The 19,097-nt window shown below is 42.3% G+C and overlaps 1 protein-coding gene across 1 annotated transcript in view; it reads right to left on the reverse strand.

The window, feature by feature from the left end:
• Positions 1-19,097, reverse strand: part of LOC124619287 (gastrula zinc finger protein XlCGF57.1) — a 135,415-nt gene that overhangs the window by 62,951 nt on the left and 53,367 nt on the right. Inside the window, exons 6-7 of the mRNA XM_047145557.1 lie at positions 15,038-15,138; positions 2,748-2,916 (exon numbers count right to left, since the gene is read on the reverse strand). Of these exons, the coding sequence (XP_047001513.1) occupies positions 2,748-2,916; positions 15,038-15,138 (270 nt within the window). The remainder of the gene's footprint in view (positions 1-2,747; positions 2,917-15,037; positions 15,139-19,097) is intronic.

The raw sequence follows: 19,097 nt of genomic DNA on the forward strand, positions 1-19,097 counted from the left end.
ACACTGAGAAAGCTGTTAATACAAATAGTATCCAATACTGGTGTGATTTCTCGATCTGATTACATCTATTTTGTCACTGTCTGCTAGATGAAACAAAATAGGCCTGTCTAATATTGCAGCAATTGTAACACACACCAAATAAACGAGACTGTTTTGGGACAAATGGTCATTTTTATAGCACGACAGAATATAATTCACACAATAACAATATCAAATGCCTATTGGGCCTACTAAAAGCAAAAAGCTTTATGTTAGGAAATAGTTTCACATTTCATTCATACATTCCAGCTTCTCAAGCATGAAAGCGAAAAGTAGTAGTACGAAATTTTTATATAAATTTGGAATCGTCTTATTCTTCCATAATTTGTGTGATGTCCCCGTTTCTTCTCCTTGCTTGATCTAACAAACAATCTTGTCATCACTAATTCTGAAACCATTCCTGACAGTGCAAGACTCATTCCCTGGTTAACTTCTCTAACACTGCAACAATGGAAATGAATGGAAATGAGCATTTGGCGTCATTGGCCAGAAGGCCCCTTAAGGGGCAAGTCTGGCCACCTTTGTGCAGGTCTTATTACACTCAATGCCACACTGGGCGACCTGTGCGCCGGATAGGGATGAAATAATGATGAAGACAACACAATACCCAGTCCTGGATCGGAAAAAATCCCTGACCCAGCCAGGAATCGAACCCGGGCCCGTAGGATTGCAATCCGTCATTCTGACCACTCAGCTATCAGGGCGGACACTGCAACAATCACCGGTTTAGTTATCCCACGTTTATTCTCCAGTTAGGCATTATTACATGTTCATACAACGCGTTTTCCGCACTACTCCCAGAACAGAACTTAAACAGCTGCTGGCTAGGTCTGTACAACTGGCCCTTACTAGTGTAGCAATCAAGGCCAAAACTTTTCTGTCAAAATTTAGTTTTCTTGGATACACCGAGAAGATAAAACATAACCTTTCTTATCTGTTATTCCTGTTTGTCATTTATTTCCTCTATGGTAGTCTGAATCTATGGCTTTCGTTAGTAATTATAAAAGAGCTGATCATTCATAAACACAGACAGCGACTGGCATTCACCCTTTCGGCTTTATTCACCTCAGCTCATTACAGCCCCGTCCCCTTTTGTCTGTAATGAGTGGGATTCCTCTGAGAGACATCATGTACGCCGTGCATGCATTAAAAAATCAAATTATGATTCATTCAGAAATCAATTTAGAATGTGTTCCAAAATATTAAAAAAAATCCACAGGGATACGTTTCAAAATCATATGACTAATCGATAGACCAACGTGTGCTGGATGCTAGGCGCTTTGTGAAACAAGGGTTTTTTCCTCAAGAATATGAATCTAGTGCCCTCCCTGAAATTGCCGCCTGAGGCAGACGCCAAGGTTTGCTCCCACCCCCACAGATCCAGGCCTGCTGTGGAGGTGTGAACCTGGCAGCTTGTGGGTGGCAGCAAAATTTTTCCACGTAGCATCTAGCTGCTTACTGCTACTGCTTATACACCTAACAGCCACAGCTGGAGAAGGTACTATTCATATGTGACTCAACTGCGCATGCGCATAAGCCCGCTCACAACTGCTCGAAGGAATCTAATTTAAACAGTTGTGACATCACGCTCATCAGGGCAATTTGTTGTTATGAAGCCTTTGACATTTTGCTGTTGGCAGATGCTTGTATGAGTGATGTGTTTTGTTGTTGTGTGTGCCCCATTTCCTTTGCAACTGAAGTTTTATTTTCAACTTTTGCTCATGTTCTTGTTTTACTGCTGCAGTATTATTCTGCAGCAGCAGGATACAGTAATATCCTTTGTTAGAGTATTGGTTCTTACCAAAAAAAATTACAAAAATTTAACTGAAAACTATAACAATGAAAAATTCTCAGGTTTTTCCCAGATTTCTCCCGAATGAAAAAATTCCCAGGTTTTTCCTGAATCTTCCGGTTGTCCTAGCTCGTATACACCCTGATAAAATATCACACTTTACATTTTAACTCCATAGTATTTTTTTTATTAAACTAAATATGGTATCGAATATTACTACTGCAAGAGAGTGACAGGTAGGATATAAATCTCACCATAATCTGATGGAAAAGAAAACTAGTATGGACTTTTATGTATTTCTGTAATTTTGTAAAATTTATTTATTTTGTAATAAGATTCCAAAGAAATAGCTAATGAAGAATTTGTGTTTAGGGAAGTTTGTAATGAAAAAACACTTCTTAATTACCAAAGTTAAATGAGAGCTCAAAAGGCTTCACTAAAATTCCTTTTACAAGCATTTAGGTTTCTGCTGATTCCCTAAATTAGTTAAGGCAAATTCCAGAATGTTTCCCTCAAAAGTATAGGATCATTTTCTTTCCCTAACCTAGTTGTAGTTAAGTTTGTTTTCAATCTCTAATCTTAACACAACAGTTTGTTAAATGCTCGTTTCTTTATTTTTTCATTCCTGGCTACCCTCTTGTCCTGATCTGTCAGAGTTGACATGAATTTATGTTTGTGCCAAGATACATTTTCTATTTCGCAAGTAGACATTTTCTATTCTCAATCTTCAAGGAATGAGTCACAAAAAGGAGTCTTGCATTTTTGCACACAAAATCTATGTACAAGAACAGTGGATATATTTTGAAAATATCCAGAAAGCATTCCTCAACTGATCACACAAAAGTTTTTTCATTGCACAGCAATGTGAGAAAACTGCACAAGCACAGACAGTTAACAGAAATGAGACATTGCTTACCAGTATGAGTATACATGTGCCGTGCAAGAGTTCCTTTGTCTGGACATCTTGCATTACACTCTACACATGAGTATGTTTCTCCTTCCATATGAATCACTCTTCTGTGCCTCTCCAGACTAGACTTCAACTTGAAGCTTTTAGAACAGTCAACACATTCAAAGTCACCCCCCTGCAAAATATATTGCACTAAATGTAATAAAAATAAAATATATTTAACATTAAGCACTATATAGATTCAAATACATAAAGCAGTTCAATTAATGAATGTATTCAAAAATAACCACACAGGACATATGCTTCACATTTTCAGAACTATTTTCCAATTCTCATGTAACTCCTGGACACTGCTGTATGGAATTATAACCTGGAGCTTTGATTTCTACAAACTGAATGTGTTACACCAGCTGGCACTGAAATTAAAGTGAAGGTGGTTATTTTCTTGACCTCAACAACAGGTAAATGATGAAGTCACATGTCCTGTTGGGATGAACACCGTAATAAATGCATTGGCAATGTAGTCTTTGGGCAGATAGTCAGAATCCGATCCACTAACATGGAGTGTTTTCTGGGATTAACAAGGTGTTCCAGCCACGAGTGCTGACAATGTGTAACTAGACAGTTTCATGCTATAAATATACCTGCATTATGATACTTTTTTCCAATATTTTGATATGTAAATATGAATTGTCATACACTGCACATTCTGATGCTGATAGGTGATTGCCATTTATTAAACAAATTTTACAATTTGGTTGGCACTGCAGTTGCACAGTATTTGCAGAAAGACATTTTCACTATGTGACTGAAGTACAGCAATTGATTTACTCCACAGTTGATTTTGGCCTGCAGCCATTTTCAAGTGGGTCTAAAATACCAAGACAAATTAACACATCAATTAAAAAAAAAAAATACAATTCACACACTAAGAACTTATCTGAAGCATATTAGCACATGTGATCAGATAAAACAAAGCAAATGATGTGCCAACTATTTGACTTAGTCAAGCATAATAAAAATACCTGATGTTATGAAGTAAAAACAAGATTATGGCAGAGTTACACTTCAATGTCTTACCATGGAATAAAATATGATAAAATACCGCACGTATTTAAGAAAACCAGTGTAGGAATTTGCTTTTATACAGGAAATAATCTGAAATACATTATCTGAAACAACACAAACACTAGTCAACCATTTGTTAAAATTGGCAAGTATAAAACTGACTGCAGTGTATGCAATAAATGTTATATTCGCCAAACGGGATGCACGTTTAGGGTGAAATTTAAGAAACACACAAGGTCAACAGAAAATAGCAATCTTGCCTTCAGTTTCTCCCTATGAGAAAAGGCACATTCTGCAGATGGTATTGAATCATCAGTAAAAGTATTCCATAAAGTACAGAATGCCAAGGTCCTAGCTATTTTGGAAGAAACAGAAATATATTGGACTATTTCTAAGAGGCAGTCTGATTACTTATTTAGTGCATAACACTACATACAAAACACAACCAAAAATACAAAACAGAAGGAAAAATACAAAAACTACAAGATGTAAAAACAGATGATATATTAAACTAACAACAGTTGTTATACGATAATGTCCAGTCTCCTTATCCAGTCATAACTCTAAAGTGTAGCCATAAATAAGTTGCCTGGATCACCCACATACTATTTAAATTATGCTCCTCAACAATGTGCACGATGGTCTGGTTCAGTGTTCCACAGTCATAGCTTGAGACAGATTGCTCACGCAATGGCACAAGTTGTATGCAAACACTCCACGTCCTGCTCGGATGTGATTTATGTTCTTTTACTCGTGCAGTGGGGGCTAAAGTCCTTGAGTCTCTGTAGAGGGTCAATACAACATTGCACTAGAGATGGAATGGAGCATTCGTAGCCCAGGTTTCACTTCACTGGTGAAGTTCCTATTAGCAAGCTGTTGGACCAGTTGCAGTGCTACATTTCTGGAAACAAGTCTGCTTGCTGTCAGCTCTGGAACATCTTCATAGATGGAAGTTGAAGATTATTCATTATTTTGGAACATTCTTTCAATAGGTCTTCTTGTCATTTTAATAGAGGAGGCCTATGTGGCTGAGTGCTGGGAGTCAGTGAAGTGAAGCAGTTCTGATGCACCCAGATATGATTCTCATTTTTGTATTGAGCTTAGTGTCAATATCATTTATATGAGGGTTGTTCAACACTCTAGAGCACAATATTCAGCTGTAGAAAACACTCAACTAAGTGCAGAAGTTCTAAACGTATTTGCTGATGCTCACCAGTCAGTACCTTTGGAGTTTTTGGATGAGTTTGTTTCGTGTGTTAATTTTCCAGTAATTTTTTTTATGCATCCTGAAAGAGTGTGTCCTATCAAGAGTTATTTCAAGATAATTTTGGTGACTCATTTAGGGAAGTATTGTGTCATTCGTGCAGACCTCCAGTTTATAGCCAGTGGCTTTTCTTTTCTTTTTTCTTTAAGAGACTGGGTGTGAGTCTCCACATGGTTAGATATTTCTGCATTTTGTTGAGATCATCTGTTAGAGTGTTTGCTGCACTTTTGAACTCTTTGTTCTGAACTGCGTGCTAGATCATTAACATACAGACCATTTTCCTTTCTGTGCTCATGAAATTACCCTGGACTACTTGTAACTGCTTATCTGAGAATATTGATCTGTCTCAATGTGGTTTGGCAAGAGATGACTGATCAACTTGTATCAAGAGCCCTTCTTTCCACACTGTATTGTAAGCAGAAGTCAAGTCAACAGAGACAACAGGCGTCTTTCAGTCGTTTCCAAAATCCAACTTCGATGCGCATATAAGCTTAGACTACACTCTGCAGAGCCCTATTTGGTTTCAAACCTGCTTGCCACACAGGGGTGTTTTTCAGAATTTTTGTGCCTATCCTATTTAATAGAACTATCTCTGAAAATCTGTTAGCAACAACTGAGAAGTGCTATTATACAACAACTTTCTACTTTATCTGAAGGCTGTTTTTGTTTCTGGACAGCAGTAACTTACCAATTTTGAAAGCTTTCAGTAGACACCTTGATTTTAAGATAAATGTAAAAAAAAAATTGATCAGCCATACCCTAGTCTTCTTCCCATAGTGGGTTAGAAACTCATGGTGTATCCCATGTGCCTTGCCTTGTCTCCACAGCCTGGAGAGCCATTTCTAATTCGCCCAGTGTGAAGTCCTGAGAGAAATGTGTATCAGCAGTTGTTATTTGCTGAATGTTACTAAGCTCCATTTTTATGCTTTTTCTCTAGTGGGGCTTTTGAGAGTGAAAAACCACTGTTTGATGTTTGGTCTGGTACCAATGAGCAGTCTTCCTGAATTGGTGGGCTCTGTCTAATCAAATTCTTCATCAAGTTCCAGGACTGACAACTTGATTTCTTAAAAGCTAACTTGGTTGTTGTTTTGATCCAGGCTTGATTCATTCAGTGTTCACATCAGTTCATGAGCTAGATCAGGATCACTGTCCATCATAATAGTGTGTGAATAAATGTAACAAGACTGAAAACACTACGAGTGATCTGGTAACACTGTGTGTGTGTGTGTGTGTGTGTGTGTGTGTGTGTGTGTGTTTTACGAAAATGGTACAGCAGAATTTAGACAAATGTTATCCCATCAAGTTTTGTGTTAAACTTGGGGAAATCCACAGGTCTGACATCTGAAAAGTTGAAACATGCCGGTGGGAAACATTTCTTATCAAGAGCACAAGTTTTTTCAATGGCACAAATCATTTTTTAAGACGGACCTTGTTCAGGGCAACCTTCAACTTCAAAAGCCAATCAAAATATCAAAGTTGTGCATGCTCTTGTGAGATCAGGACAATATTTAACAATAAGGATGATGGGTGACCTGTTCAACTTAAAACGTTTTCACCATACATCAAATTTTGACTGAAGTTTTGCACATGTGAAAGGTTCGTGCCAGAATGGTGCCAAAAAAACCTCACAACTGAGCAGAGGGGAAAGGTGAAAAAATGTGTGCACTGACCTTCTTGAGAGGATTTCCAATGATGAATCCCGGATTTTTGAGTATGATCGTGAGACAAAGATGCAAAGTGAGGAGAGAGACATCCCCTCGACCAAAAAAAGCCCAGATGAGCAAATCAAAGAACAAAACAATGTTGATTTGGTTGTTTGACAGTAGGGGTCCCAAGTACAAAGAATCTGTTCCTCCAGGACAAACTGTCAACCAAGTGTTTTATAAAGATGTCCTTGAAAGGCTCAGGAAAACGGTGATCAGAGATAGTCCGAACATTGCAGACAAGAGGATGCTGCATCATGATGATGCCCCATGTCACACAGCCACTTCTATCACAGACTTTTTGACCTCAAAAGGCATTCCTATTGTTCTGCATCAACAACATGCACCTTATCTGAGTCCTTCTGACTTTTTTTCTTTTCCAAAATTGAGAAACGTTTCAGGAGGATGTCATTTTGGGACTCTGGAGAACATTCAAAAGAATGTGACCAACATGTCAAAGGCCCTACCAGTTGAAGCCTTTCAGTACTGCTACCAAGGCTACGAACAACAGCTCCGCCGGTGTATAGCTGCCAAAGGGAACTACTTTGAATGGTAAAACATTGTTCTTTGAAGAAAAAAACAATTGAAGCTCGGTGCCCCCTGTGCACACTGGACTTCTTCAATCTGTTTCCTTAGTGCTTTTCATTCTGCATGTGTTTTAATACAGCAAATTTTCTGTTCCATAATATCCTTCCATTGCAGTATTTATAGACTACTGTAGATTTATCGGGAACATATAAACTGTGGTGTTTAAAGCTTTCCCGGCGTACTGATTGTTCCATAAAAACACAGGAGAACTGCCGGATATCAGTAACGTTCTGCCACGATATTTCGGCGCAGAGTCTTCTGGCCATCTTCAGGTGAATGCCACTGTAGTAGTACTGGCGAGTACGTGCTGAGCTCCGCTATTTAAAGCCTTCTGAGGTGACATTGCGCATGCGCTGCTCAGCGTGCGCGTTCATAACGGCTCCGTGCGCTGCGCATCGCACCCTCCACTGTGAAAGCCTGGCGTATCGGTATCAGGTCGATTTCCATCTTTATGCAGATAACTACGTCGACTACAAAGTTTCTCTATAACAGGATTCCAAGCAGAGTTTAGCTGATAACCGCTATCTCGATTGATGAGAGTCTCGTTGTCAGACAATCTTATTTCCACAGATTCATTGATAATCGAGCTCCAAAAGTTTGATGTATGGGCCAAAATTTTTGTGTCGTCGTAATTCGTGGAATGGTCTGTGGAAATACAATGTTCGGCGATTGCGGACTTGGTGGGTTGGAGAAGGCGAGTATGCCGTTGGTGTTCCACAATGCGTTCCTGCACAGTTCGTGTCGTTTGCCCTATATATGATTTGCTGCATTCACACGGAACTTTGTAAACACCTGGTTTACGCAGGCCCAGGTCGTCTTTAACGGATCCCACCAGTGATGAAATTTTGTAAGGAGGACGAAAGATGACTCTCACTTGATACTTTCTCAATATCCTGCCTATCTGTGAAGAAATATTCCCAATAAATGATAGATAAACAGTCGACCTGAAAGCCTCTTCCTCTTCCTTGTTCCGTCGTGTGTAGGTCTTCATCACTCCGTTCACTTGCCTAGGTGAAAAGCCATTCTTCAAAAATACTTTTTGCAGGTGTTCCAGTTCCGCTTGAAGACTGTCGGCATCAGAGATAGTATGGGTGCGGTGGACCAAGGTTTTGAGAACGCCCATTGTTTGTGCTGGATGGTGGCAACTAGTAGCTTGTAGATATAGGTCTGTATGAGTGGGCTTTCTGTACACCGAGTGACCAAGTGTGCCATCACTCTTCCGTCACACCAAGACGTCTAAAAATGGCAGACAACCATCTTTCTCTATCTCCATGGTAAACTTTATGTTTTCATGTATGGAGTTCATGTGACGTAAAAATTCTTGGAGATGGTCCAGACCATGAGGCCACACTATAAAAGTGTCGTCAACGTACCGCCAAAATAGGAAGAGGCTTTCAGGTCGACTGTTTATCTACCATTTATTGGGAATATTTCTTCACAGATAGGCAGAATATTGAGAAAGTATCAAGTGAGAGTCATCTTTTGTCCTCCTTACAAAATTTCATCACTGGTGGGATCCGTTAAAGACGACCTGGGCCTGCGTAAACCAGGTGTTTACAAAATTTCGTGTGAATGCGGCAAATCATATAGAGGGCAAACGACACGAACTGTGCAGGAACGCATTGTGGAACACCAACGGCATACTCGCCTTCTCCAACCCACCAAGTCCGCAATCGCCAAACATTGTATTTCCACAGACCATTCCACGAATTACGACGACACAAAAATTTTGGCCCATACATCAAACTTTTGGAGCTCGATTATCAATGAATCTGTGGAAATAAGATTGTCTGACAACGAGACTCTCATCAATCGAGATAGCGGTTATCAGCTAAACTCTGCTTGGAATCCTGTTATAGAGAAACTTCGTAGTCGACGTAGTTATCTGCATAAAGATGGAAATCGACCTGATACCGATACGCCAGGCTTTCACAGTGGAGGGCGCGAGGCGCAGCGCACGGAGCCGTTACGAACGCGCACGCTCAGCAGCACATGCGCAATGGCACCTCAGGTGGCTTTAAATAGCGGAGCTCAGCACTTACTCGCCAGTACTACTACAGTGGCATTCACCTGAAGATGGCCAGAAGACTCTGCGCCGAAATATCGTGGCAGAACGTTACTGATATCCGGCAGTTCTCCCGTGTTTTTATGGAGCATATAAACTATCAGCTTCAAACTCACTTTGGCAATTTTCCATTTGCGAATCCTACTTCAACGCATGAGATCAAAGTAAACAGTAAGAAATCTCCAGAAAGTGTACACCCTGGAGAGTGCTTTGGCCTTTGTACAAAGATCTGAAACAACCACTCTGCACAGCCAAAGATCTGCAGCAAAATGATATTTGACATGGTAAATGCAGTTTTACGTAAATGACTTTCAAGAAAGAAATCCTTCAAACTACTTTCAATGGCAACATCCACACAATTCAGTCACTACTAAATAATATTTCCTTTACTTAATATATATTATAAAGAAAGTTTACAATATGAGAGACACAGAGTTTTTGTGCTTTTAAGCAAGTAATCTACATCTATGACAAACTTTTTAATGATATGGTTATAATAGAGGGAAACATTCCACGTAGGAAATATATATCTAAAAACAAAGTAACCCACTTCCAAACCATAACCAAAACCAAAAAATTTTTATTTTGCGCTTTCAACAATACCGCTGCTATAAAATCCACCGTTTCTAGTTCAATAACAGCTGCTTTCACGTATTAAACAACCATTTCGGCTAGTTCTAATAACTTTTACTTTATTTCCACTTCCGTTTTTCATACATCACTGATCATTTTTAGCTGCTCTCCACAGGTTTTAACGTCATTATTTACAATTGTTAGCCCCATTTTCGTAATCTTTCACCACAACACCACGCCTTTTAATACATTTACATGTTTTTTTCGAAATTTTCCCGAATTTCTCCGTCCTTTAACGTGTTTTAGCGGCAACACAACCACCTAACCTTCATGCACATCGCTGTTTACCAACCCAAGTTCACCACAGGATCAACTTAACCAACACTTTTTTGCATTTTTTCATACCAGATCTCCAGTTATTTTCTAGTTCACCCTTATCTCTCCCCATATATTTTTATCTTTCATTTTCATTTCAACCTCATGTTACACTTTCCACCTTCTAATACCATGTCACCCTCACAACACCCCCACAACGACCCCATTAAGTTTTATTTACATTCCCTCCGCAAACATGCCTTCACCCTAGCCAGATTACGCTCGCATATTTTATTTTCTCAGGCTTGTCTGACATTTGGCATAACCCCCAAAGTCCTCACACTTAAAGTTCCCATCTCTGGCTGCAACCCTTCTTTCCATCAGTCCCTATACCAGTTCCAAACTGAACAATCCATTGCCCTCACCCACCTAATCCTTCACCTACACATCAACTCAGCCAATGAACACACCCGTCAACTCCTATCCTTAAAAGTCCTCAATCTTTCCTCTCCCACATCCACACCGGCTATTCAGAGCATCCTCCTACAGGCCAACCGCAAATTAGAGCAGCATGCCACCCTTCACCTCAAAAAACTATCCAATCTCCTGGTTTCCCACCTCTGGAAAGGCAACTCACTCACCCTTCACAACCTTTCCAGCAAACCTCAACCACCTCTCATTGCACACAAACCCAGTCTCTCCCATCTACTCAGTCTCCCACTTCCAGCTCCACTCCCTCCAAAACCTCAAAATTCCAAGCAACACAATCTGGCACCACAACACCCTAATTCAGTAGTTAACCTATCCTCCAAACCTCTCTCCCAATCTGAAACCTCTATCCTATCCAAAGGCCTCACCTTCAGCCCCACTCCCAGATTCAACCAAACAGCCCTCGTCAAAGATTTACTGTCCTACACTCGCACTCTCTGCTGGAAGTATCACTTTGCCACGAAGAAAAATGATCCTAATCCTACCCCTAATGATCCAACTCCCCAAGACACTATCCAAATTGAACCCTGCCTGGAACAGTTCCGTCCTCCGTCGCAGCGGGACCCACCTCCTCTTCCTCAAAATCACCCTCTCCAAACCTTCCAGGAATTTCTGACTTCCAGCCTTGCCTCTCAATCCTTCTTAAAAAACCTTAATCCTACACCCAACATCACCACTGCTGAAGCCCAGGCTATCCGTGATCTGAAGGCTGACCGGTCCATCATCATTCTTCCGGCGGACAAGGGTTCCACGACCGTGGTACTTGATCGTCAGGAGTATGTGGCTGAGGGACTGCGTCAGCTTTCAGACAACACCCCATACAAAGTTTGCCAAGGTAATCCTATTCCTGATGTCCAGGCGGAGCTTCAGGGAATCCTCAGAACCTTACGCCCCCTACAAAACCTTTCACCTGACTCCATCAACCTCCTGACCCCACCGACACCCCGCACCCCTACCTTCTACCTTCTTCCTAAAATTCACAAACCCAATCATCCTGGCCGTCCCATTGTAGCTGGTTACCAAGCCCCCACAGAACGTATCTCTGCCTACGTAGATCAACACCTTCAACCCATTACGTGCAGTCTCCCATCCTACATAAAAGACACCAACCACTTTCTCGAACGCCTGGAACCCTTACCCAATCCGTTACCCCCAGAAACCATCCTTGTAACCATTGATGCCACTTCCTTATACACAAATATCCCGCACGTCCAGGGCCTCCCTGCGATGGAGCACTTCCTTTCACGCTGATCACCTGCCACCCTACCTAAAACCTCTTTCCTCATTACCTTAGCCAGCTTCATCCTGACCCACAACTTCTTCACTTTTGAAGGCCAGACATACCAACAATTAAAGGGAACAGCCATGGGTACCAGGATGGCCCCTTCGTACGCCAACCTATTCATGGGTCACTTAGAGGAAGCCTTCTTGGTTACCCAGGCCTGCCAACCCAAAGTTTGGTACAGATTTATTGATGACATCTTCATGATCTGGACTCACAGTGAAGAAGACCTCCAGAATTTCCTCTCCAACCTCAACTCCTTTGGTTCCATCAGATTCACCTGGTCCTACTCCAAATCCCATGCCACTTTCCTTGATGTTGACCTCCACCTATCCAATGGCCAGCTTCACACGTCCGTCCACATCAAACCCACCAACAAGCAACAGTACCTCCACTACGACAGCTGCCACCCATTCCACATCAAACGGTCCCTTCCCTACAGCCTAGGTCTTCGTGGCAAACGAATCTGCTCCAGTCCGGAATCCCTGAAGCATTACACCAACAACCTGACAACAGCTTTCGCATCCCGCAACTACCCTCCCGACCTGGTACAGAAGCAAATAACCAGAGCCACTTCCTCATCCTCTCAAACCCAGAACCTCCCACAGAAGAACCACAAAAGTGCCCCACTTGTGACAGGATACTTTCCGGGACTGGATCAGACTCTGAATGTGGCTCTCCAGCAGGGATACGACTTCCTCATATCCTGCCCTGAAATGAGATCCATCCTCCATGAAATCCTCCCCACTCCACCAAGAGTGTCTTTCCGCCGTCCACCTAACCTTCGTAACCTGTTAGTTCATCCCTATGAAATCCCCAAACCACCTTCCCTACCCTCTGGCTCCTACCCTTGTAACCACCCCCAGTGTAAAACCTGTCCCATGCACCCTCCCACCACCACCTACTCCAGTCCTGTAACCCGGAAGGTGTACACGATCAAAGGCAGAGCCACGTGTGAAAGCACCCACGTGATCTACCAACTGACCTGCCTACACTGTGACGCATTCTCTGTGGGAATGACCAGCAACAAACTGTCCATTCGCATGAATGGACACAGGCAGACAGTGTTTGTTGGTAATGAGGATCACCCTGTGGCTAAACATGCCTTGGTGCACGGCCAGCACAACTTGGCACAGTGTTACACCGTCCGGGTTATCTGGATACTTCCCACTAACACCAACCTATCCGAACTCTGGAGATGGGAACTTGCTCTTCAATATATCCTCTCTTCCCGTCATCCACCAGGCCTCAATCTCCGCTAATTTCAAGTTGCCGCCACTCATACCTCACCTGTCATTCAACAACATCTTTGCCTCTACACTTCTGCCTCGACTGACATCTCTGCCCAAACTCTTTGTCTTTAAATATGTCTGCTTGTGTCTGTATATGTGTGGATGGATATGTGTGTGTGTGTGTGCGTGCGCGAGTGTATACCTGTCCTTTTTTCCCCCTAAGGTAAGTCTTTCCGCTCCCGGGATTGGAATGACTCCTTACCCTCTCCCTTAAAACCCACATCCTTTCGTCTTTCCCTCTCCTTCCCTCTTTCCTGATGAGGCAACAGTTTGTTGCGAAAGCTTGAATTTTGTGTGTATGTTTGTGTTTGTTTGTGTGTCTGTCGACCTGCCAGCACTTTCATTTGTTAAGTCACATCATCTTTGTTTTTAGATATATACAAACTTTTTAATGTTGTATAAGGACCACGAATGTTAGAGTGTAATTATCAAGCACGTACTAATGCAGAGGCATCACAAAGAAGTATAACGAATGTTAAAATGTATTGGGCAACCTTAATTTGAATCATTTTACGTATTGATATGTTCAACAATCATACTATGCTAAAACATTATGTACTGGTGAAAATGAAACAAGTATTCAACAATGGCTACACAGTGCTACAGCAAAGTAATGTTTAATCACTAAGCCTAGCAGTGACAAGAATCATCTGACAATTACCAAAAAGACACTATGGATCCTATGTCCATCAATAAATGCTACAGATTCAGGGCTACGTAGCGGAGATGTGAATAGAAAAGTAATTGTACTCTTAAATAACCAAGCATCTGAAATTAGCAGGTACTGCTGTTCATTTATATGCTTGAAAAAATTTGCATACTTGTTTTGGTATAACGTTAAGCAGTAGAAAGGTCTATCCACATATAAAGTGACAGAAAAGTCCATCAGTTCCTCATTACCATCGGAATAAGACAACCTTTATCACAGTAGTAGGATTCATTTCTTTAGGAGGCATGTCTGTCACTATTTTCCCATTGATCTTGTATCAGACATCTACATTGACACCTAGAACATCAATTGTTTGTGCAGGGAATAATGGCCATTTTAAGGTTATATATGAATGTCAACCCTAAAGTCAAGATTCAGTTTCAAAGTTTGATTGCTATTATTATCCAACACTAATAAACTGCTGTCCTACCTTCATATTTACAACAATTTTTGTATGGGGATGGGAAAATGCCAAATTTCACAACAGTTTGTTAAAAGAACACTATTTTGTGACATGTCATTAAAACTGCCAATTTCAAGTTATTTTTTTCGTTATTGTTAATGCAAAATTTTTCTGTCTCTGCACGTAAGTTATAAGCTGTTTTCCCGAGTATGTATACTCCGAATTTTCTAGTTGTTAACCGTACACCCCGCAAATTTACCAGTGGTTATTCATTCCGAATATGATTTGTATGCACAGTACTCACTACCATCTCCACTATGCAACAAATACTCACATGCAACAACTCACAGCCTATATGACAGCTTAACATAGTCCCATTTATTACCGCATTCCTATTTAGGAGGGAATGGGTAGTGTTACACATGCTATCACTGCTGTAAGAAGCAAAGATTGATATTACGGAGTACACCAATCCTTAATATTAGTTGTTCGACACAAAATTTCAATGATATACATTTCAATAGTTGAGTAAAGAGTTTACATACCGAGTGTGCAGTGTCAAGGTCTTCACCACAGCAATGACATTTCCCTGGACCCAAAGCTGAGGTCTCGTCTATAAGACCATTTACTTTATCCAGCATCATGCCTGCGAACAGAGTTTTGTATATTAGAAGACATACTATATTTTTAGCATGCTAGAAATGAACCAAGATATTATGTCCCTCCATTTTCTTTCCTTTAAAAAATAAGTAAATAAATAAATATAAATTTTTAAAAAATGCGAGGTCGAGGCTCATGGTCCCAGCAAATCACTTGAATTCTCTATGCACAGTGAGTGACATTACATATAGTTCAAAAACACCTATAAAACAGTGGGCTGCATCAACACTACAAAATATTTTACAGAAAGCTTAAATAAATATTGGCTCACGTAAAGTTTATAATGAACACAAAGGCAACTCTAAATCTAACATATTTCTTGACGCTTGCATCAAGCTCTAGTGCAAAACTATATCAACTGGATCCTGCTTATTGCAGACAAGCCTTGGTTTTCCTCTACTATTTTTGCACCCTATACTTACCTCCATTGCAAAATTGACACTTTCTTGATGTCTCAATACGTAACATGCCAACCAATACCCATTGTGGATTCATGGATAGGAACAAAATATGACACTCAATATTTAAAGATTTTGGGCAATGTCCTCCTTTAGTGTATTAAGAAGACAAACTAGAAACTTACTGTAGATAGACAAACACATTTCATCAGTTAAGGTGACAAGTGGCACAGTAACCAACTACAGAGAGAAAACTGTACAAGAAATCCAATGTGTGTGTGTGTGTGTGGGTGTGTGTGTGTGTGTGTGTGTGTGTGTGTGTGGAGGGGGGGGGGGGGGGCGGTTTAGGGCGCAAAACATCTAAGGTCATAAGCGCCCAGTAAAGAACCAGAGAATGTTGAGACTGAGAGGGGAAAAAACCGTTGCAAGGTCCAATACAAAAAAGAAGAAAAAACAAATCTAAAACATCAAGACATTACGGAAGAGTATCTAAAAGACGTCGACAAGAAACTGGAGTCACCAGGTACAAATCAAATCTCTTTTGCCATATTAATGCTTTTTAAAAAACTAAAACGTGAGCCACAGCATGCACGTCATCTGCTAAAATGTCCGGTAAAGCGGGCGGCAGAGGTACCACTCAATACATGAAGGACATTGAGGGACCGGGTGCAGCGTGCAGCCAGGTAGGCCACATGGGGAGACCAACTGAGTTTCCCATCAAACATAAGCCCTAAGAACTTCATTGCATCCACGACTGGGAGAGCATTTTGTCCCAGTCACAAGGGCGATGGAAGAAACACCTTGTACCGCCAGAAGTTGACACACAGAGATTTGATAGCAGAAAAGCAGAAACCATTTGTGACACTCCACGAATAGAGACGGTCCAGACAACACTGGAGACAGCATTGCAGGAAACACATCTGCTGGGAGCTGCAATAAATAGCAAAGTCGTCAATGAAATGAGAGCCGGAAATGCCAGCTGGAAGGCAGTCCATAATGGGGTTGATGGCTATGGCGAAGAGGACGACACTCAGTTTGGAGCCCTGAGGCACCCCGTTCTCCTGTGAAAAGGTGTGGGATAAGGAGGAACCCACATGTACCCGGAAAGCTCAGTCCGTTAAACATTCCCGGATGAAAGTGGGAGGATGACCGCGGACGCCCCATGTGTGCATAGTACGTACAATGCCTGTCTGCCAACAAGTATCATAGGCTATCTCCAAATCAAAGAAAAGGCCACTGTTTGTCACTTCTGCAGAAAATTATTCATGATGAACATCAACAGGGTGACGAGATGATTAACCGCAGAGCGGTGCTTTCGGAACCCACACTAAATATTAGTGAGAAGATGGTGCGAATCCAACCACGACACTAATTGACCATTGACCATGCGTTCCATCACCTTACAAATGCTGCTGGTAAGAGAAATTGGACGATAGTTGGAAGGAAGAGATTTGCCTTTACCAGGCTTAGGTAGGGGAACAATAGCAGCTTCATGCCAAAGCGTGGGAAATACACCGTCAGTGCAAATACAGTTGTAGGTATCGAGGAGAAAGCATTTTCCCACAGCAGGAAGATTCTGCAGCATGAGGACGTGGATTGCATTGGGCCCAGGAGCAGAAGACATGGATGAGGAGAGAGCATGCCTGAGCTCCCTCATAGTATAAAGAGTATTGTAGCATTCTCAATTCAAAGAGAGAAAAGAGATGGCACGAGCCTCCTCCGCCCGTTTCCAAGGAAGGAAGGCAGGATGATAGTGGGTGGAGCTCGAAACTTCCGCAAAGTACCAACCCGAAGCATTGGAAACATCGACAGGGTCGATTATGACATTTCCTGCCACAGTCGGACCAGAAATCGGGGAATGGGCAGTAGTCCCAGAAAGCTGGCGCAGGCCACCCCAAAAGAGAGAGGACGGAGTAAATCTGTTGAACGAGCTAGCTTTCCTTAATAGTTCGACGGCACTGCGCACATAGTTGCTTGTAGCGGATGCAGTTCGTTAACGTAGGATGACGGTGAAAGATACGAAGCACATGGCCACAGTCCACCAAGGGACCGGGACCTGACGGGGAGAAGTAGTGGTACGAGGGATAGAGGATTCAGCAGCCGAGAGAATAACATACACGAGGTGCTCGACCTGATCATCGCAGCTGGGAAACAGCAGGTCGTCAAAGACTGCCAAGGAGGAATATAACCTCCAGTCAGCAAGAGAGAATTTCCAATGAGCAGGCCGCTGTGGTGCGGTATGATTGTACAGGCGAGTCACACAAGGGAAGTGGTCACTCGAGTAAGTATCGGAAAGAGCACACCACTCGAGACGTCGAGCGAGGTGGGCAGAGCAGATCGAGAGGCCAAAGTGGGAATAACTGTACGTGAAATCGGAGAGAAACATGGCTTCACCAGTGTTAAGGCACACGAGATTAAGATGATTAAGAAGATCCGCCAAAAGAGAACCTCTCGGACAGGCGACAGGTGAACCTCAAAGAGGAAGATAGGCATTGGTGTCACCGAGGAGCAGAAAGGGTGGAGGAAGCTGAGCAACAAGCTGCATCAGGTCTGCCCTGGTGACAGCAGAAGACGAAGGGATATAAATAGTGCAGAAGGAAAAGGTAAACTAAGGAAAACACAGGCAGCAACTGCTTGCACGTGGGCATGCAAGGCGATAGGACGACGACAAACATCATCTCTTAGAAGCAGCATGACGCAACCATGAGCAGGAATACCTGCCGTAAGAGGAAGGTCCATCCATAGCGAAGTAAAATGGTAAAGAGCAAAATGGTCTTGAGGACGTAGCTTGGTTTCTTGGAGACAGACAACAAGCAGACAGTGCGATCGCAGGAGCAGCTGGAGGTTCACCATGTTAGATCGAAGGCCACAGATATTACATTGTAAAAGGGCCATAAAATTTAGGAACACCAGAGAATGAAGAAGAAACACTCACCTCGACGGCCGCTTAGGGCGAGCCATCGAGGGAGGACAGCCACTGGAATCCACAGGTGGAGGATCTTCGTCCATCAACTCAGCGAGATCAATGGAGCTTCCCCGGTGTCAGTCAGTTGAAAGGGACCAATGAGTCGAAGAGGTCCGACGAGTCAGAGAGGGGGAAGACTGTTTGCCTTTGGATGATTGTTTTGGCTTTTGGCGACTGGCAGAAGAGCCAGACGGCTGTGAACTCGAGGTATGCCAGATATCTTCCCGGGAATATTCCTTTTTGAATTGACGGTTCACTGGCTGCACTGCAAACGTCTTCGCTCGTGAGGGCGAAGAACGGGTAGCAGAATCTACAGCCCGGGAAGTGGGAGACGGAGTGTCAACTTGAAGGCGAGGCAACTTTGCCACCATCGAACTGAACTGTATGTCACAAGTTTCCGTAGCCATGTTTTTCGTGGAACGGGGAGAGGCTAATACAGTGCTGTAGCTTCCAGACGAAGGGACAGTCTGTTTATGGTTTGCCAACAGTTTCCAGGCAACAGGAAAAGGCACCTTCTTCTTCACCCTTATCTCCTGAACAGCCTGTTTGTCTTAATAGACGGGACAAGAACGAGAAGAAACA

This window comes from Schistocerca americana, chromosome 6 (genome assembly GCF_021461395.2).
Source record: "Schistocerca americana isolate TAMUIC-IGC-003095 chromosome 6, iqSchAmer2.1, whole genome shotgun sequence".
Lineage (NCBI taxonomy): Eukaryota > Metazoa > Arthropoda > Insecta > Orthoptera > Acrididae > Schistocerca > Schistocerca americana.